This window comes from Dermochelys coriacea, chromosome 6 (assembly GCF_009764565.3).
Source record: "Dermochelys coriacea isolate rDerCor1 chromosome 6, rDerCor1.pri.v4, whole genome shotgun sequence".
In the NCBI taxonomy this organism is placed as follows: Eukaryota; Metazoa; Chordata; order Testudines; family Dermochelyidae; genus Dermochelys; species Dermochelys coriacea.
This window is the reverse complement of record NC_050073.1, coordinates 117,887,647-117,906,400: the sequence shown is the minus strand read 5'-3', so window position 1 is coordinate 117,906,400 and position 18,754 is coordinate 117,887,647. Positions and strand designations below refer to the sequence as shown.

At 37.1% G+C, this 18,754-nt stretch overlaps 1 protein-coding gene across 6 annotated transcripts in view; it reads left to right on the top strand.

The window, feature by feature from the left end:
- KIAA0586 (KIAA0586 ortholog) overlaps positions 1-18,754 on the top strand; it is a 133,902-nt gene that overhangs the window by 100,724 nt on the left and 14,424 nt on the right. For all 6 annotated transcript variants that reach the window (XM_043516007.1, XM_043516006.1, XM_038405118.2 and 3 more), the window contains one exon: positions 534-621. In XM_043516007.1, the coding sequence (XP_043371942.1) occupies positions 534-621 (88 nt within the window). The remainder of the gene's footprint in view (positions 1-533; positions 622-18,754) is intronic.

Genomic DNA, 18,754 nt, shown 5'->3' with positions numbered 1-18,754 from the left:
TAGCCATTAACTGATTTATGTAAGTGTTATGGCAGAGATGGGCCTTGAGGAGGATTCCAGGAAGTGGTCTTAAAGACTACTTCACTCTATACAGGGCTCTCAATTTAGAGGAAGCAGCTGAATTTTTTTCTCCAAGACTCTTCAATTCCTGTAAACAGGAGAAAGAGGAAGTTCTTGGTTGCAGAAGAATGAGATAAGGGAACCTCTGACAAGTTGTTCCTGTCATATCCTTTGATTAAAAATTGAAGGCCCCCATGTCTTCAGCTGTAAATGGTGCCTGCTCATCTCTACTGACTACATGGGAATCACATCAGAGAATAGCTTGCCATGCTGTTTGTTGTCAAAGAAAATAAATGGTTACAAAAGGCAAATTAGGGTTGAATTCTTTTAAAATTGAAATGGAGACCAAGAACTTATGAATCTTTTAACAATTCTGAGTGCTAAGTAAATGGTTCTTAAAACTGCATTTGTTTTTACTGTATTTAAGAAAAAAACTCCAGAATTATAACGTGATTTTAATAACTGATATACAGAAGCAGAGCCAAAAGGTTGTGCAGGTTGAACCAGTACGATCCCGAGTCATTCATGTGAGAAATAAATCTGAAGTAACACAGCAGCAAGGTAAATCCATGTCTTTAAGCATCTATTCTGATATTAAAGTACAGGCACTGAAATCTACCACTCTGTTTTCTTCATACGCTTTTACTGTAAATTTCTATATTTGATACCTATTTTTATCACAACTGAATCCAAACAGTATCCAGGTGTCTATATACGTATATAGGTGTCTGCGTAAACAGTACTGATCCAGTTTGGGTGAGCAAGGTATTGTTGGAATCGCTTAGTTCTATAGATTAATAATCAGAACTTTTTGGATCAAATATTTTTCTTTCTTTAATGTTTCTTAGCCAATCGCTTTACAATGTGCAAATGGTTTTAGTTTACTGAACTGTGTTAGTCCCAGTCTCCACCAAAAATGTTGTTATAGCAGCAGAGCATATGCTGTTGCTCAAGAGAGGATGAAGCAAAGTTAAGGTCAGGGGAAGATGAGAACAGAGCAGTACCAGTTACGCCTGTTCTGAGATAGGGTGCCAGCTAGTATATATAATAAATGATTCTTTCCCAATATAAAGTGCTATATCATCTGTGGATAAATGTGCTATATAAGAGATAATTTTGATTATGATTGACAAAAGTATTATATAGAGTGTATTTCAGATATACTATGGGTCAACCTGATATTTAGCTAACATGATCCGGGCAGATTATTGCTATATTCTTTCCGAGATAAATAATTAAATGTGTTTTACAACTGGATTAGACATAAAAATAAGGCAAAACCAAACATTAAATGCAAACGCTTTTGTACATGCAAGTTTTAAGGGTTCACAGTTAAATTTGGCATTCATGTTGATTTTTTTTTAAATTTAACTTTGCTGTAGCAATGTTAATTAAGACACATAGCAATTATAATAATAATGGTAAGAATAGTGATTGAAAATATTCTTATGTGCAATATGTCTGAAGTTAATGTTGCTGTAGATACCTTAATTTCTGCATTCATTATTTTTAAAATTTTGACTGAAATCTCAACACTGTATTAACAAATACCTTTTGCATTTAATATTTACAAATGTGTAATCAAGTTATGCAACTTACTAAGCTATTTGCCTCAATGATTTATTTACAGAAGTTTGAAACTGCCTCTGTAAATCATCCTCTTTGAAGAGCCCTATGCCTACAATTAACCTCATCATACTCATGGGAGGTTACATCCATAACAGTGGGCTTAAAAAAAATAAAAGGAGTACTTGTGGCACCTTAGAGACTAACAAATTTATTTGAGCATAAGCTTTTGTGAGCTACAGCTCACTTTCATCGGATGCATTCAGTGGGAATGCATCCGATGAAAGTGAGCTATAGCTCACAAAAGCTTATGCTCAAATAAATTTGTTAGTCTCTAAGGTGCCACAAGTACTCCTTTTCTTTTTGCAAATACAGACTAACACGGCTGCTCCTCTGAAACCTTAAAAAAATAGTGATGAACGATCTAAAACATTGCTACTATGCATACATGATAGGAAAGCTCATCAAATCTGCGTGTTTGGGCTTTTGAGAAATGTGCTGTGCATGTGAGCATTCTGTCCTAAGTGATTATTTAGCAAAGTATGCATTGGAGGTTTAAGCACACATTCGACTTTAAGGCTGCTAAATAGGGACTTTTTTTTTAGCCCTTTCCATTTAAAAAATGCAGGAAAACTAAAGGAGTAAAACCCATTTTGAATCTAGAAAAGGAAGGTACAGCTAGTGTATTTTTCCTAAATTTTCACAAAATTCAAAATGTCTTAAGGATTTTGCTCACATTTAAAAAAAAAAAAAAAAATCACCTTTTGACCAGAGACCAAATGGAAAGTCTCAATGTGAGAGTCTCAGTATGTGAATTTTGCAGTAAGTTATGGATGAGCACATAAAAATGGAGGAGGGGAGTTGTCTGGCATTCTTTCTTCTCCAAGCTCCTCCCTGCAACCACAGCCATCCGTTCTTTCTGCTCTCATGTCCCCAAATCAGACAACAGGCCCACTGGTCCTCTAGCAGTGGTAGAAGTCTCTTCAAATTGAGTCCTTAGGTGAGGGAGCAGAAGGAAGGGACACTTCTGTTCTCTCTCTCTCTCTCTCTCTCTCTCTGTCACGGTGTTTTTTTGTATTTCTGCTTCTGCTCCAAATATTAGTAAAGTAGCATTCTCAGCCCTTGCTTTTCCCCAGGAAGTTGATGAAGGCTGGAAACAGGAAATACAGTTTAAGTCCTAATTTTTTCTTTTAAAATTCAAAATAAAATATTTTGCTGTGTGAAATTTTTTTTTAATATAGTTGGACAGAACAAAGGGCATGCCCCCGCACCAAGTATATCTGTGTTCCTATATGTACGTTTGACCACAAGATGGCAGAAGTCAGTTTTCTTTAGGAAGAAAAAAAGTTAGTTATAATTTAAATATTATTCTGTGTATGCATATTTAATAATCCAATGAAATTCAAAAGGGGTTACAAACTTAAACTGTTTGTCACCTTAAAGCTGAAGCTTTGTAGAGATCAGCTTTATTGTTCCGAATCATCGTATTCAATGCAGCAGTTATGTATAAAGGATCCAAATTGGCGCGAATCTTTGGAAAGGGGAAATGAAGACTAGGAAAGCTATAAACATATATGGGTTTAAATAAATACAGCATTTAAAAACCAAGCACAGCTGCTACTTTATAGGTGAACACATCCTGCTTATTAAATGTCCGAGTTAAGTGAATGCCTTTGCCAGAATTAGGAGGAACAATGATTTTTTGCATAAACATGTAGGAACATCGGAGTTGCAGTTATTTTTGTATATCTTCTAGGAAGAGTGTGTGGGTTTTTAGCAGAACTCAGGAAAATCATAGCCCTGAAGCAGCTGAGGTTGGCTGAGGAGAAGAAAGAAAACAGTTGGGACTTACATTTTTTTCATGAAAAGCTTTTTGTTTTATTTAATAGATAGACACATGAGAGATTTGATTCTTCTCTGGATTTTTATAATGTATTTCTAATAGAGCCTTCTTTTATTGTTTAAGAATCTTTTGCAGTCCACATGGAGCATGTGTTTTCTTTAGCTAGAGAAACTATGTAAAAATTGATAGGTTTCTTCTAATGAAAGTTGAAGTTCAGTAGGGCTATTACAAAGCTACAAAGTCAAGTCTGAAAGAATAATGCCTCCTGGAAGTTATAGCTGAAAATAAAACTTGAATGTATCATTAATTTGAAATATGTATGTTCTCTAGACATTATGGAGACAGTGGTTGGAAAAAATACACACACTTTATGTACATCAGTTAATCTTTCTATCATTATCTACAGATGTTTCCATAAATGTAATATGTTAATATGTATTTTCACAAGCCACAACAGTTACTTCCAGAATATAAGAATATTTAAGACTTCCTTTAACAGAACCCCGAATTCTTAAATTGAATTAAATCCTGGAACAGGTGTCATGCTTGGATGTAATTATTTTAATCTTTATCACTTATAGCTGAAGAACAAGCGTTAGATGCATCAGCATTTTAAATATTTTCTATAGCAGAAGTTCTCAAAATGTGGCCCACAAACTGCATTTTGGTGGTCGGTGGAGGACTTTTCTCATGATGGTAACTCCTCCTCCTCCCTAATTCCAGCTAGTAAATTGTATTCATCGCTGTAAATATATGGAAAAATAATATTGGGAAAGTATGTAATTGCTGTGATTGCCACATGGATGTTATGCACTTTTAAATGGGAATAGGTGGTCTGTGCAGTGGTGAAGTGGAGGACAAGTGGCCCTCAAGACAGTCTATGAATTGCTTACATAACCCCTGTTCCACAAAGAGTATGGGATCTTTCTTTCCTCAGGCTTGAATTTCATATTATTTCACAAAATTTATTTCTGTATTGACTATGATGAATGTAACTTAGTTTTGTTACTTTACTGTCATCTCTTCATTAGCCAGAAATTCCTCTGAGTTAGTTTTTCCAAGAACTACTGTGGTATGTGGCAAATCCCTAACATAAATTAGTACGAAGGGAGATTAGGATAAAGACTAGAATTATTCCTTTTTTATTTTCCTTAGATCTGGAACTGCTTTGGTCAAACTCCGTACAACTATTTCTCTGAAAGTTTAGATTTTCTTTTAATGTCCTGCTCTTTCTTTTTTGGGCTGGATTTCACTGGAGAGTTTCACTAAAGAGTTCTATAGTCACCCTGAAAAATAGTCCAATGAAGCAGGACAGGGTTGTTCTTTCACGCTGTAGAAGTAAGACTAAGAAAACTTTTATTTCTACCTTTCAACATGGGCTATCGGAATAGTTCAATAATCCACACCACATTTTCAGTTTCTTGTTCTCTAGGTGACTATTTGCTGAGACACAACACTGGAAGTTGAAGTCATGACATTGACTAGCTACAATTAAGGCAGTTTGTAGCCAAATTTATTTTGAATAGAACTTCACATAATTTTTCTTGTTATCCCTGCTCCATTCTGTTCTGTATAAGTTCTTATACTGTGCCCATCACAGTGATATCAGGATGCTTATCAGCAATATACAGCTAGTATTTCTCCAACTTGTGATCTCCTTCACAGATCACATATTATGGTGGAGATTTTAAATGTAAATACGTCAGGAAACACAAAGCTGATTCCCCAAGCAACTATAATAAAACTCTGCCCCTTTGCCCACAGGTAGTCATTTGTTTAACATTAGGTGGTGTAAAAGCATAAAAGTTACTATGTGGTTGAGTTACAGTTGCTTTGGGAACAATAACTTTGAATTTCCTGACTTTTGTACATTTAAAATGTCAGTCAGAGCATGGCATTAACATTGTATTATTCCATTCAGTTGCTTGGCTTACTTTTCAGGCATGAGAATAACTTGTGCTCCCTCACATATTAATTTGAATGTGGAATAACTGAAATACACATTGATATGTATTCTGCTGATAGGAAGTGGGAGGAAAAGGATGAGCAGCAATGACTGCAGTGGGCAGGTAAGGCCTTGTAGGTCCCTCCTCTGGGCCCCAGCTTGGGAAAGAAGCTCCCACCAACTGTCATCCCCCTCCCACAGGAGATTAAGCAGCAGGCACTGCCAGTGACTGCAAGAAGCATGTGAGGTCATTTGGGTTCCCATCCTAGGGAGTCCCACTACCTTCAGACACTTCCATGTGGGCAAATCGCCCTTGTGTGAAACTTGTATAATAATTTTGATGTTTTAGAAAATCTGAGTATTTTTAAAAATGAATTCCAAGTCATCAAATGTTGAATTTAAAAAAAAAAAAACCTCACTTATTCAAATGCAAAGGAAGCATCTGAAAAATATGAGCAATAGAAGAACATGCAGCCCTGCATTCCCCTACCCTCACATGTTTTGATAGTTCAAAATCAGCCAAAAATTGACCAAACTTTCCAAAAATTGTCTTGCTGAAAAAACAAGCATAAAGAACTGTCAGCTCAGGGTGATATTCTTAGAAAACGTAAAATTGCTTTAAAACAGTATAGGTGCTCTCAGGGCCAGTGCCCTCTCAACCATAACTGATATGTTGTTAGCACAACACTTAGTGTTCACACTGCTGCCCCAAGAACCTCAGAAATAATTTTAATATCTACAGGATAAACTGGAAGTGTCTTTAAAAGGGGTCGGAGAAGGAGCTTTTGTAACATCACAGTATCTCACATCATAAACTACAGTGCAATGATATTGAGAAGGCTTTTTCTTAAAATACTGGGGTGAGTGTTATGGATGATTCCTGGCATTCTGCAAGCCATTGCTGTGGGAGTTGGGACAAATAAATCATTGACGTTGGCAGCCACCCCCCATACTCTTTCCCATACTTCCTGGGCATGTATTTTTCTGGGATGTATTTTCAAACAGTATGGGGATGTGCATGTATCTCTCTTATTTTTTCCCTAGTAAAGTAGGTTTTTCATTTAAAGTAACTTCAGGTAGCACATTTCCATGCCTGTTTGGTTGACCCTTCATTTACCAAATTTCTTAAGGATTAGATAGTTCTCACAACAGCCCTGCTTCATTTCTTATACTCAGAGACTTCTCTGCCTCAGTCTGTTTTCCTGGTATTTTTTCTTAAGCCCTGTGTATCCAGAAGAGAGACTCCAGTACGAACATAGATTATTGGGATGGCTAAAGAATGCACAGCTGCAATCTGACTTATTTTGGACAATCTTCCACTTTTGTTGTAGTTTATGTCCCTAAATATGCATGGGTCAGGGAACTTTCAAGCAGGATTCTAATTAAGTGAATAGTTGTCTACATCTCACTGCACTTATGTACTTTGATATATTTAGTTGGAAGGTTCTGGATAAGAACAAAGTAGTATTATTGCTCCCTCTGGCACTCCTTGTCCTACCAGGCACTGTGCACATGAGGCAACAGAGCAAGCAAATCCCTGTCCCTAGTAACTTGGAGCTAGTTCCAAATGTGTAATTAAGGTTACCATACATACTGAAAAGACCATTTTTATTTATTTTGGGGGGAGCCATTTTTAAGGGGCTTATTTCTACTTGGATCAATGATACCTTACTTTTATCTTCTCCTTCCACCTGTCTCCTCTTCACCCCCAGAGGAGTTGAGTGGTCCAGATGGAATTTTACTCTGCTTCTTTTTGGACCTCAGCTCATCCCTCTTTGAGAGTTTGAGCACCCCAAGTGGCTCTCTGCCTGCAGAACTTTTGAGCTCCTTGTACTTTGAGTAAGTGTTGGATGACTCACAAAGGCACTTGTGCACCACAGGTGGGACTTGATCCTGCAGCTTCTTGGCCCCACAGTGAATGCCAGATAAACTCTTGGGTCTTCTGAATACTAACCTCGCTCTCCTCTAGTCAGTTCAAAATTTGTTTGCCAAAATCATCTTTCTCACAGCGTATGTGGGATTCTTAAATATGCTAGTATCTGACTAAAGCAGCTTTGTGGTGGTGTTGTGATTTGCATGCACTTTTGGAGACTTACAGTAATTGGTGTTGCCTTCATTGTAAAGGGGGGGGAACAAAACACAAAACCCTAGATGGGCACTGATCCCACTGGCACTGATCCTGAGTAATTCTGAATAAAAGCAGATGGTAGCAAGCTGGAGCGGCTGACCTGCTTTCCCCTTTCACGCATACATTGCTTACATAAATGGGGGACACAAAAAATTAATTGGCTTGGGCAAGCCACTTACCGGACAGAGACTCCCCATGTATTTAATGCTTACATCAGCCTGGGAGTTGTTTCCAGTTACTTTTCCGTACAGAGAACAACTTTCTCACAATATCGCTTCCAGCTCTGTGCCCATGGTTTTGTAAAAGAGACTTGACATGCATCAAATAAAATAAACTGCCTTTAACTGTTCTTTGGCCTGTGTTACTCAAAAGGTCAGGCTAGAGGATCATAATGGTCCCTTCTGGGCTTAATTCTCATTTATACTAAGGTTTCTTTACACCATTCTGACCTTTACACCAATTTTATGGCCCCCTTATAATGGCAGGGCATTATACTCGTAGGGCTGGATTCTCATTTAACCATGTCACTATTCCTTTGGGTTACTAAAAAAAGTAGAATGAAAAGTAAATTGGGATTCTTGATTGGTATACCAGTTAGCTACAAGAGGGTGTGCGTTAATAGTTTCTTGGCACACGCTGTGCATGTGTTGTGAGGCACAAAGTTGTCCAAATGAGATGTGCATCAGCATTCTACAGAGTGCATGTCCTCACTTGATTTATTGCTATGAGAGTATTTAAAACTAGTTTAGTTTAAAATCAAGTTTTAGGGAAAATTATTATTTAGAAACAAACATTTATATTGGAATAGTACCCAAAGGCCCCAGTGTGTACATTGTGTGTGTACAGACACACACACACACACAGCCCTCAAGAGCTTGCAAACCTTCAGCTATGAAGAGATGGTTCATGGTAGCGTGATAAGGGAAAACGGTGGGGAAAGTCTTTTTTTCGCCATTTTGCATGTGTTCATTGTTTGTTCTGGGTTGTATGGGAAAGCAGTTGATCTTTATAGTTCAGCAGCTAGAGAAACTCCAATATCTAGCAGTGACATGAGCTACTTCTGCTTTCCTCTCCAGTGCATCTGTGGCTGTCCCTAGAGAGAGAAAGCTGGGTATCTTTTAACTTTACTCTACTTAAGGCAGCCCCCAAACAACTCCCAAATCAAAGTGAAAACTCTAAAGGAGTCCAGCTGGCTGTAAGTGAGATGGGTTGGTGGGATAGAAGGGGCATGACCAGGTATGTTGTTACAGGTAGCATAACCTGAATGATGGGGGACAGCTGCATTCTGGCTGCCTTTGCAGCTAAAACCTATAATATTTACTTTTACAATGGGGGAAGTATATTTACATATTATGCCTCCCTAACTCATTGAACATAATTGGCTTTTTAAAAAACTTCTTGGTGACAAGGTTCCGTCCCTGCACTGGTGGTAATTGGTGCACAGCTCTGACATGACTAGAAAGACTAAAACTAGCCGATTGGGACATGTATTTGAACAATTGGCTTCATAGACATATTTGAACTTACCTGTGCCAGGGTATTCTGTTGTAAAATGGCTAAACTTAAAGATGTGCTTGCTGTGCCCATACACTGCAGTTACTGTTTTATCTGTGGATTTATTTATTTATTGGCCTCGCTTCCCCGAGATTAGGCAGCATTCCCATTTCATGCTGTGTGCGGAGCTTAGGTTTTCTGTAGCATATTTGACATTTGAATGTCGAATGCACCAGACCATCACAACAAATTGTTACAAAGACTAACTCGTATGCAAAAACACTTGCGTCTCTTCCCTGCTCCCGTTTGTCACATTTCTCAAAACTCTCTGCTCCTGGTAAATTTTCATGTAAGGTAACAATGTAAAGTGAATGTTATCCAGGATATCTTTCAAGTTAAGGGAACTATATAATTCAGGCTGTAGCTCTGTCCATTGGCAATTTCTGTTGTTGTCAATAAAATAGTTTGCCAACTCTTCCTTCTCCCTAAAAATACTATAAGAACTGATAGCTAAAGAGCATAGCAGGCATGTGTGAGCTGTTGCTCGTTTCCCAATGTACAAATAGGATTAAATTTTGTATCAATGTCTGATCACGCATGCACTTGCAAAAACTGATTATGCATTTTTTCTCTTCAATAAGATTGGAATTTTGAAAACACATTATAAGAAAATAATTTTCATCTCAAACACATATTAGGTCAAAACTGCCTTTTGCTGTACTCATTAACAAGTAGAAAATATTATATTAAGTGGTGAAGAGGGCTTAAACCCTGAAGCTTTGTCCACTACTATGTTCTGTTACTTATGAATTCTATCATTTAGAAGAAAATAATTAGGAGTTCATATGGAAAAAGCTAATAGACAATAATCTGTTGTCACTTAGGGCACTGTTCTGTTTTTGTTTTTTAATCTTTAATCATGGTGTATTGCTTTAAATCAGCAGCAGCTCTTCTGCATAGTTTTAAACAGGCCAGATAGCTACTGAGGATGTTACAAAATAGCTTTCCAGTTCTGTAAAATGCAAATTTTCCAGACTTTGGCTAGGGAAAGGTCTGGCTGTCCTTTGTGTATGCCATTACTTTGGCATCCTATCAATTTTTCTTCTTTGACATCAGACAGGCTTGTGGACTACGTACAAAATAATAAATCATAAACTGTATATAGATAATAAAATTAATATTGCACAGGTCATACAGAGTCTGTTAGATTTCTGACTCAGGACCACAAAATCAAGGCATTTCAAACTTAATGTTAAAAATGTGGACTGGCCTGGTGACTTCCATCTTAACTCAAGTTGTTACAGATAGGTCATAATATCGGGGTCTAATATTGTTATCTGATCTTATGTACTGTACATATTACCAGACAAGATGGAGTTGCATTACTTTAAGGGCTGCGTGACAGCTTCAGTTTCTGTTTCTAACTCAGGATGTCCATGGCGTATTACGTTTAAGTAAAAAGCTTGGTATTTTTGGACAGATTTCCATTATTTTAAGCTGTGCTTTTATACTCACAATGCCATAATTGTAGGTCTCTCTGAGTTTGTGCTGTTGAACGCATTGCATTCAAGAAGTTCATTAACAGAGTTGTGCAAAATTATAACTAGAAACCAAGAAGGATGTAGATGTAGTGCTTCATAGAAGGCTTGAGTAGCCAACTTTAATTTGTGTGATGATTTTAAAACATGAGTTAAATCTAATAAAATGGTCATGAAACATTTTTGAGTTTTTACTGTGGTGCCATACAGCCCACCTTCACCCTCCTGGTCTCAACCCTCATCAGCCCTGACCCCCACCCTGTAAATTGGAACACATACCCCTCCCCCATTTCAATTCCTGGGGAAAACACTGAATGGAAGCACTTGTGGAGCAGAGCAGACTTCTTCTCAGCTCTCATCAATGATTCCTAAGGTAGACTAAGTAGCAATGTTGATTTTTCCTTAGGAGTATACCATTTTGGATTCAAAGGATAGCTGCCGGGCAGAGTCTTCAGGGTCAATGCTTTAAAATATGCAGTAGGGAAAAATTGTGGGGACCTTTTTAGTCTGAGTCTAGTTTTGCAGGAGGTCTTTACAGGTCTGACTTATTGTGCATTCTCAATAAGTCATTTGTAATCAAAAAACCTTTGCATATGTCACTTTTATATTTCCTGTAATAAAACTGCAAAAGCAATTAAGATTTTGGACTATAATATTTTGCAAGCTTGTTGCTAAAAGTGAAGTTTTATGAGTTATGACCTATAGAAATAGCCAGTTTATTTTTATTTTAGAATTATAAATTTCTCCAAAACCAGCTTTTTATAATAGATATGACTGTTACACAGTACCATAATCAGTCAGGGTACTCTTTAGATAAAGTTAAGGAAATCTGCACAAAACTGGAAAGCATTTTTTATATGAGTGTATGTACTTATCTGGCATGTGATTAATGGATTTTGTCCATTTAAAAAAAATTATTAAAGATTGCCACACTAATATTGTATATTTCAGAGCTAGTCATTATGGATCTGCCATGGTTTTCTGAAATTTACAAAGCGTTCTGTGGTCTTAACATTCTGCAGGAAACATTAAAATAATATATTCCTTCATTGTCATATAACTTTTTCCTGTTTAAGTAGATGTTGGAAAGCAGAAGTTCTATAAATGAATTTTATGAAAGACTTTGGAGGAAGAGGGGCCTGTAAACTAGACTGAAATTAATGAATATACGAATTAGAAATCAAAACTTTATGTTTAGTCTGAGGAGAAACAATTCCTTAAGCCATAACCACATGGCTGTTTCTTGTTTGTATCAACTCTGGTTGATGGTTATTGTCTTCTGTTAATTCTCTAGGGTAGCGGCCTGACTTTGTTGAATGAGCCAATTGTTTTCCTTTGTGTTGCCCATCAAGCAAGTCCCCATCTGGTTTGTATCAGACTGTTTTCACAGCCAACAACTGCTGCCTTTTCTATATCCTGACACTTAAGGGCCTCATGCTATCAAAGCATTACTGTGATAGCCTGTCTGGCTGGGTCTATACAGCTGTGCCTTGCAGCTTGAAACTATTACCCAAGTAATGGTAACTTAGAACTTGAACTGGCTCTTTATTCCCATTGGTGTCGTGTGTACAGTGAACAGAATACATTTTTGTTGAACTCTGTATTCAACAAAAATTCTTTAAAGCTTTTCTTTAGTTTTTGTCATGGTCTAATTTTTATTTTGTAACAGCTTCCTGTATCTGAGAGATCACTGTGTATTCTTTTCAAAAGCTAATGTATATGAAATGAGTAATGTTTAGTGATAGCATAGCTGTCCTCACTTAATTTTGTTTAAATTCATTTGCTATGGTATACCTTACATTAAAACCTGATAAGTGAAAATAAAACAAGCAAAAGCTTCTTAACTAGGATTTTCTTTATCAGATTTAGAATAGATTTCCTGTTGAGATAAGGGCCTTTTTTGCTCAACAAACATAGCTCATGTGAACAATGTCATCAACTTTAGCTAGTACTGAATCCATCTCACTTTTAATTTTTTTTAAATTGCCATCTAAGAACGGAACAGTACAGAATATTGAATTCTGCAATAGTAGATTGATTTTGTATCTTTAATAAAAGAGGGAAGGATCAGACCCCTTGTGCTGTAATTTGTGCAATAAAACTATTATTTGTATTACATACGCACTCAGAGGCTCCAGCCACTATGAGGGCCCTACTGTGCTAAGTGCTGTACAAACACATAGTAAGAGACAGTCCCCACCCCCAAAGAGTTTACAGTCTAAATAAACAAGACAGGCAGGGGGTATGAAAAAGGGAATAGTATTGTCTTTGTTTTATAGATTCAGCACTGAGGAACGCAGAGATTAATTCACTTGCCCAAGGTCACACTGTGAGTCTTTGTCAGAGTCAGGAATGCAACCCAAATTTTCTGAATCCCAGTTCGCCTTAAATAAGATATTTTTTTCTCGCTCACACACTCATGCACACAGGCCCATGGTTTGAAAACATCCTCTGGAATCGATTCTCTCCCCTGTACATACTTATGTATATTTATATACGGGAGAGAATTGATTTAAAACCATATATAGATAGTTCTATAGAATATATGTATATGTGTGTGTGTATATATGTATATGTATGTATATATATATATGGATGGATAGATGGTAGTGGTATCAAGTGATGTATTTAAGCATCAGTAGATTTATACAGTTTCTAAATTATTAAATTCTATGGCTATTAGTCAATTTTATACTAATGAGAATTTTTGCTAATCATTTTCCTCCCTTCTCTTCAGACTGGCTGTGAATATTTTGCAATGGGGAGTGTTTGCCATATTCTGCATACATAGTTAGTAAAGTTTTACATTTTGCTACAATAAATATATATAACACGGCTGCTACTCTGAAACCTGAAATATATGCCTATGTCCGCATTTATATATTTATTTCTATTTTTAGTTAAATTTACAATGTGAGTTACATAGATACAACCCCTACACATTCAGAAGTGAAGAAACTCCTTAAAGATTACCTGAATATAACTTATGAAATTGTGTGTGTGTAAATATAAAATACAGAGAGAGAGAGAGAGAGAGAGGAAGAAAATTGATTCCAGATGATGATTTAAACCCTAGTAATGCAAGTACATCTCAATCAATGCCATATAATTATTTTTTTAGTAACAAAATGGAAATGTCTTATTTTCCCTAACTTAAAACTATTCCTTGTGTTATGCCACTTGACTATTTAGGTTGCGTGTTGTATGGTAAGCAGATGGCACACCAGTATAACTAAATTAGATCTCAATTCTCTGATTACTCACTACGTAAAGTTAAGTATAAAATGTTTGTAGGGTCAGGGCCATAGTTGCCATTTTTGTGAACGCTTCCTGTATTATGCAAGTTTTTTTGAATTTTAGGGATATTCCAAGTGTAGCTTTCTAGATAATATTTTTGTCTTTGGCGCTGCTACTTGCTGGCATACATGAAATGAGACAGTTGGAGTCAGCATCATTTTAAAGCATTGGAGTCTATATGATATCATCACCAAGTATGCAGGGCTTGAAAAATCCACTCTCACAGTTTTCCTTTGTGAGCTTAAGCCACCAATTTCACCAGAATTTAAGCTTTTTTTTTTTTTTAAATGAAAAAGCTGTATACCTTTAGCCTTCAAGGACAATTTCCCAAATAAGAACAGAGTATAAATCAATACAGTGTTTCCTTCCTGAATATGTAGCCAGACAGCTTTGCTGCTCACAGTTTTTCACAGAGTAGCTACTGTTATTAGCAAGTTTTGTCAGTTTTGCTGCTGCTATTCAGAAATCTGAGAACAATAGTGAAACTGTCAAGTCCTGTCCATTTCACAGTGTTGCCTCTCAGAGCAGCCAGAAGACTTGGAGACATGGGCATAGATTTTAGTTGAGAAAATGTATGTAAGAGGAAGTTTAAAGAGATACTTCAGTGTACTAAAAGATAGAAGAACTTCAGGTAGTGGTATCAAGTGATGTATTTAAGCAACAGTAGATTTATACAGTTTCTAAATTATTAAATTCTATGGCTATTAGTCAATTTTGTACTAATGAGAATTTTTGCTAGTCATTTTCTTCCCTTCTCTTCAGACTGGCTGTGAATATTTTGCAAAGGGGAGTGTTTGCCATTTTCTGGCATACATAGTTAGTAAAGTTTACATTTTGCAAAGCTCTCAAATTATACAAGATAAGGATGGCAGATTTGCCAGCAAACCTTTCTGTGCCTCTGCTCCTAGGCTACTGTCTAAGATGCTGTAAAGGCAGGATTACTTCCTGTCTTTCCATTAGGTGATTTCTTCAAATCAAAGCTTTAGGGGATCTTTGGCAGAGCAGCAGAAGGGAGCTTACATTGCAAATGCCTGCGGTACAGTTGACCTATAAATAGATGGTTCACATTTTTCTACCTTTTTTTATTGGTACTTACTAGTAAAGGTTCCTGCAGTGGGTTTTCAAACGTGATAAACAGAAATATGGAGTCACCTCTTTAAAATATCCTAGATTTGCTAATTGCAAATAATTTCTTTTAAGTTACAGTTTAAGATGTCTGGTTGGAATGTGCAAACACAGAGTTGATGTCTATCTTGCGCCATAGTACATGCTATGGGGTGTGTACTGCAAAGCACAACAAATTGTTGCACTCTAACTGCCCCATGTAGATGCTGCTGGTGTGAGTTATAAGATGCTTAGTGATGGTTAACGTAGTTCTCTTTTCAGCAGCAGGACTAAGTTAACACAAACTAGGTACCATGTAGTTCGCACCAGCAGCATCTACGCTGGGCAGTTAGAGCACTGCATGCTAGTGCTGCAGTTCTCACCTTTGCAGTCTGAACTATGGGGCTGTGTAGACAAGCCCACAGGCTTTTAACCGCTATGGTTTGCTGTCTAACAAATGTTCTTAAAGGCGGTCATTTTGGCAAGAGTTTGTCAACTTAAGAATTAGAAGTGTTTGTTCTGGGAATATTTATCAAAGAATATAGCACTCAAATTAAATGAAACTAAAGTTCTCAGAAAAATTGTGACCTAAAGGGTCTTTTCGTTCAAGATCTAGTTGTTTGCTTTTTTCAGAGAAAAACATTTACTCAATATTTCAGACAAGTGTACTGTCTTGGAGTAAAAAGAAAAGGAGTACTTGTGGCACTTTAGAGACTAACAAATTTATTTGAGCATAAGCTTTCATGAGCTACAGCTTACTTCATCGGATGTGCCACAAGTACTCCTTTTCTTTTTGCGAATACAGACTAACACGGCTGCTACTCTGAACCCTGTCTTGGAGTAGTGTATGCATTAAAATTATGTAATTACATTGCAGATGTGGATATCTTAAAATGGTGAGTATTTGTAGTTGAAATACTTTAGTCTGATTCTTGGCAAAATACTTCCACATGGAAATTTTTATAATTTTGGAAGCGTCAACCTAAAGTATTTAAAAACAATACATGGATTATGTGAGTATTCAAGTATTAAAAATGTTAGTACTCGGGCTCTGGCCATTTACACAAACTTATGTTAATTAATATACAGAATCTTATTTTTAGTGCATTTGATACACATTTGGATTTTTTCTGGTTTGTTTTACAAAGTTAGTTACGTGTGAAAAGTGACTGTTAGACAACCCTGGTGACTGAAGTTATCTGTCCAAAGAACAGGACGGCTTGGACAGCTGGAGTACAAGCTTCCTAATGCACAAACCTCCATACTAACCTAGATGTGGATCCTATTTAAGGGTCAGAGGGTAGTGTCGTCTGCATGCCCACAAAATTCTTACCTCCTCTCTGTTGAGACACCTGTTTAGATTTTGTGCAGTCATTGTGAAAAGGTTCACTTGTGCTGTGTTTCCAAATTTATTCCTTAAACTTCTTCTTGATGCCAGTATTATAATGCTTTTATTGAAATATGATCCACCAACAACTTTGAAGCATTAGTGCCTTTCTGTATAAGACTGGTTCTGACTAGAGGATATGTAGCATCCATCAACTGAAAAATTATCCAGTAAAAGAAAATATTTTTGAATTATTTTTGCCACTTAATTAAGATAACACTTCTAGCACACTAAACACCAATCTTCAGAAAAACAATGAGTGAAATCCTGGCCCCGTTTAAGTCGATGAGAGTTTTGACATTGTTTTTGGTGAGACCACAATTTCACCCAGTGTCTTTAAATATTATTAAGAGGCTGGCTTGTGTTCTATTACGCTTGCTCCCAGAATCTTGCCCTCTTAAATTCATAGGAGAATGTTTGAGTCCTAATGAAAATGAGGGATTAATAGTGCTGAATGACACATGACATTTTGTAAGCAGGTGAGTGCATGCTTCCCACGGAGTTCTACACAAACATATTCAGTCTTGACCTGCAACACACTGAACCTGTTTCATAAGCAGACACTGCCAGTCACAGTGAATTGTGTGGTGGCTTAGTAATATGGAGAGTTGTGTGCTAAAGCCAGTGCAGGAGCCACCAAACTACAGATAATTTTCATGATGCAAGCCAGGCTAGATTGAGCAAAAGTTCTTAGAGGGCAAAGGACAACACATTAACCGACGGCACTATATAGCCTTTATTGAGATAATTTCTTTATTTCTTCAGATACTTCATTGGTGCCAGATTTTATGTTAAATGGGTGTACTGCAAGAGTCTGAATGCATTTGAAACGCACTTTGATTTGTCAGTTCAGTTTCAGTTATTCTCCTGATACTCTCTGTAATGGGGGGGGGGGGAGCAACTGTTAAAGCTTAAAAATATGTTTTGACTGTGAGATTATACCTGCTATCTCATTATTAAAATACCAGTGCTCTAATCTCTGGCACTGTCAGGATTTAGATACGCTAGAGGGAGTATTATTAAAATTAATAGGTAAAGACAAAAAGAAACGGAGAACTTGTGGCACCTTAGAGACTAACAAATTTATTAGAGCATAAGCTTTCGTGAGCTACAGCTCACTTCATCGGATGCATCCGATGAAGTGAGCTGTAGCTCACGAAAGCTTATGCTCTAATAAATTTGTTAGTCTCTAAGGTGCCACAAGTTCTCCGTTTCTTTTTGCGAATACAGACTAACACGGCTGCTACTCTGAAACCTAGGTAAAGACAGGAAGTCTCTCTGGTGCCAGCACTATTGCTATGTTGTAGTGAATGTGCATATCTGCATAAGCAGGGATGTGCTGACCAATTTCAGTAATACTGGTGTTGAGTGGTAATTCCCACAACTAATAATCTGGATGTATGCATGTTTAATACTTGCTGCTTTCACTTTAAATTCTGACATTAAATGTGTGCTTTAGACCCCAAAACAGTATCAGAAATAACCATTGGAACTAAACATTTCAGATATTTTTATAACATACTTTAATATCAGTTTCCCCTTTAATCTAACTGTCAAACTTTGAAGAAAATGAAAAAAAGATGCAGGTAGGGGAAATATTTTAAAAAAATTATTTTTGCTGAATTAAAAAAAAAATCCAGAGGGACACTAATATTAAGCATCCCTCAGAGTTCATGACAGTAAAGTTTTGCCAACTAGCATTCTCAACTAACATTTTTCTGATTCTTATAACTCCACAAGCTCTTTATCAAAGTTGTCTGTCTGTAGTGGAGCCAGACAGTTACTGTCCAGTTGACCAGGCTCCTCCTGCTCGACACCTGCCAACTTTAGTAGAACCAGGCAGCATAAGTAGTAACTTCACCTGCTATTTTTCATATATTCGAAATAACTTATATTTTTAGTAGCTCTTTTCAGGTATTTGAAGCCAAATCTCTCTTCCCCCTCCCCCAACAGGTGTGAGCCAAGTCTCCTTTTTTCTGTTTCTTCTGCTTCTTATTTATTGTACATTGAGGTAGCACCTAGTGAGTGAAGCTTCATTAGGACATTTCCTTGTAGTCCCCCCTTTTTTTGCCTCCTAGGAAAATAGCAGAGACAGGAAAGAAACACCACTCAAAATGACGAGATGCTCTGTTTGCAAGACCTTGTTCATTTCCAGCCACTTCTTCAGGGGACAAGTTACATGTTGTTTTTCGAGTGCTTGCTCCTGCTCATTCCATTGTAGTTGTGTGTGCTCAACACATGCACCGGTGCCAGAAGTTTTTCCCTCAGTGGTATCTGTAGGAGACCGACTCTGGCACCCTCTGGAATGGCAAATGTACGCACCAGTATAAGGGGCGCCACCAGCTCCCCCCTCCCTCAGTTCCTTTTTACCACCAACGGTGCTGTAACATCT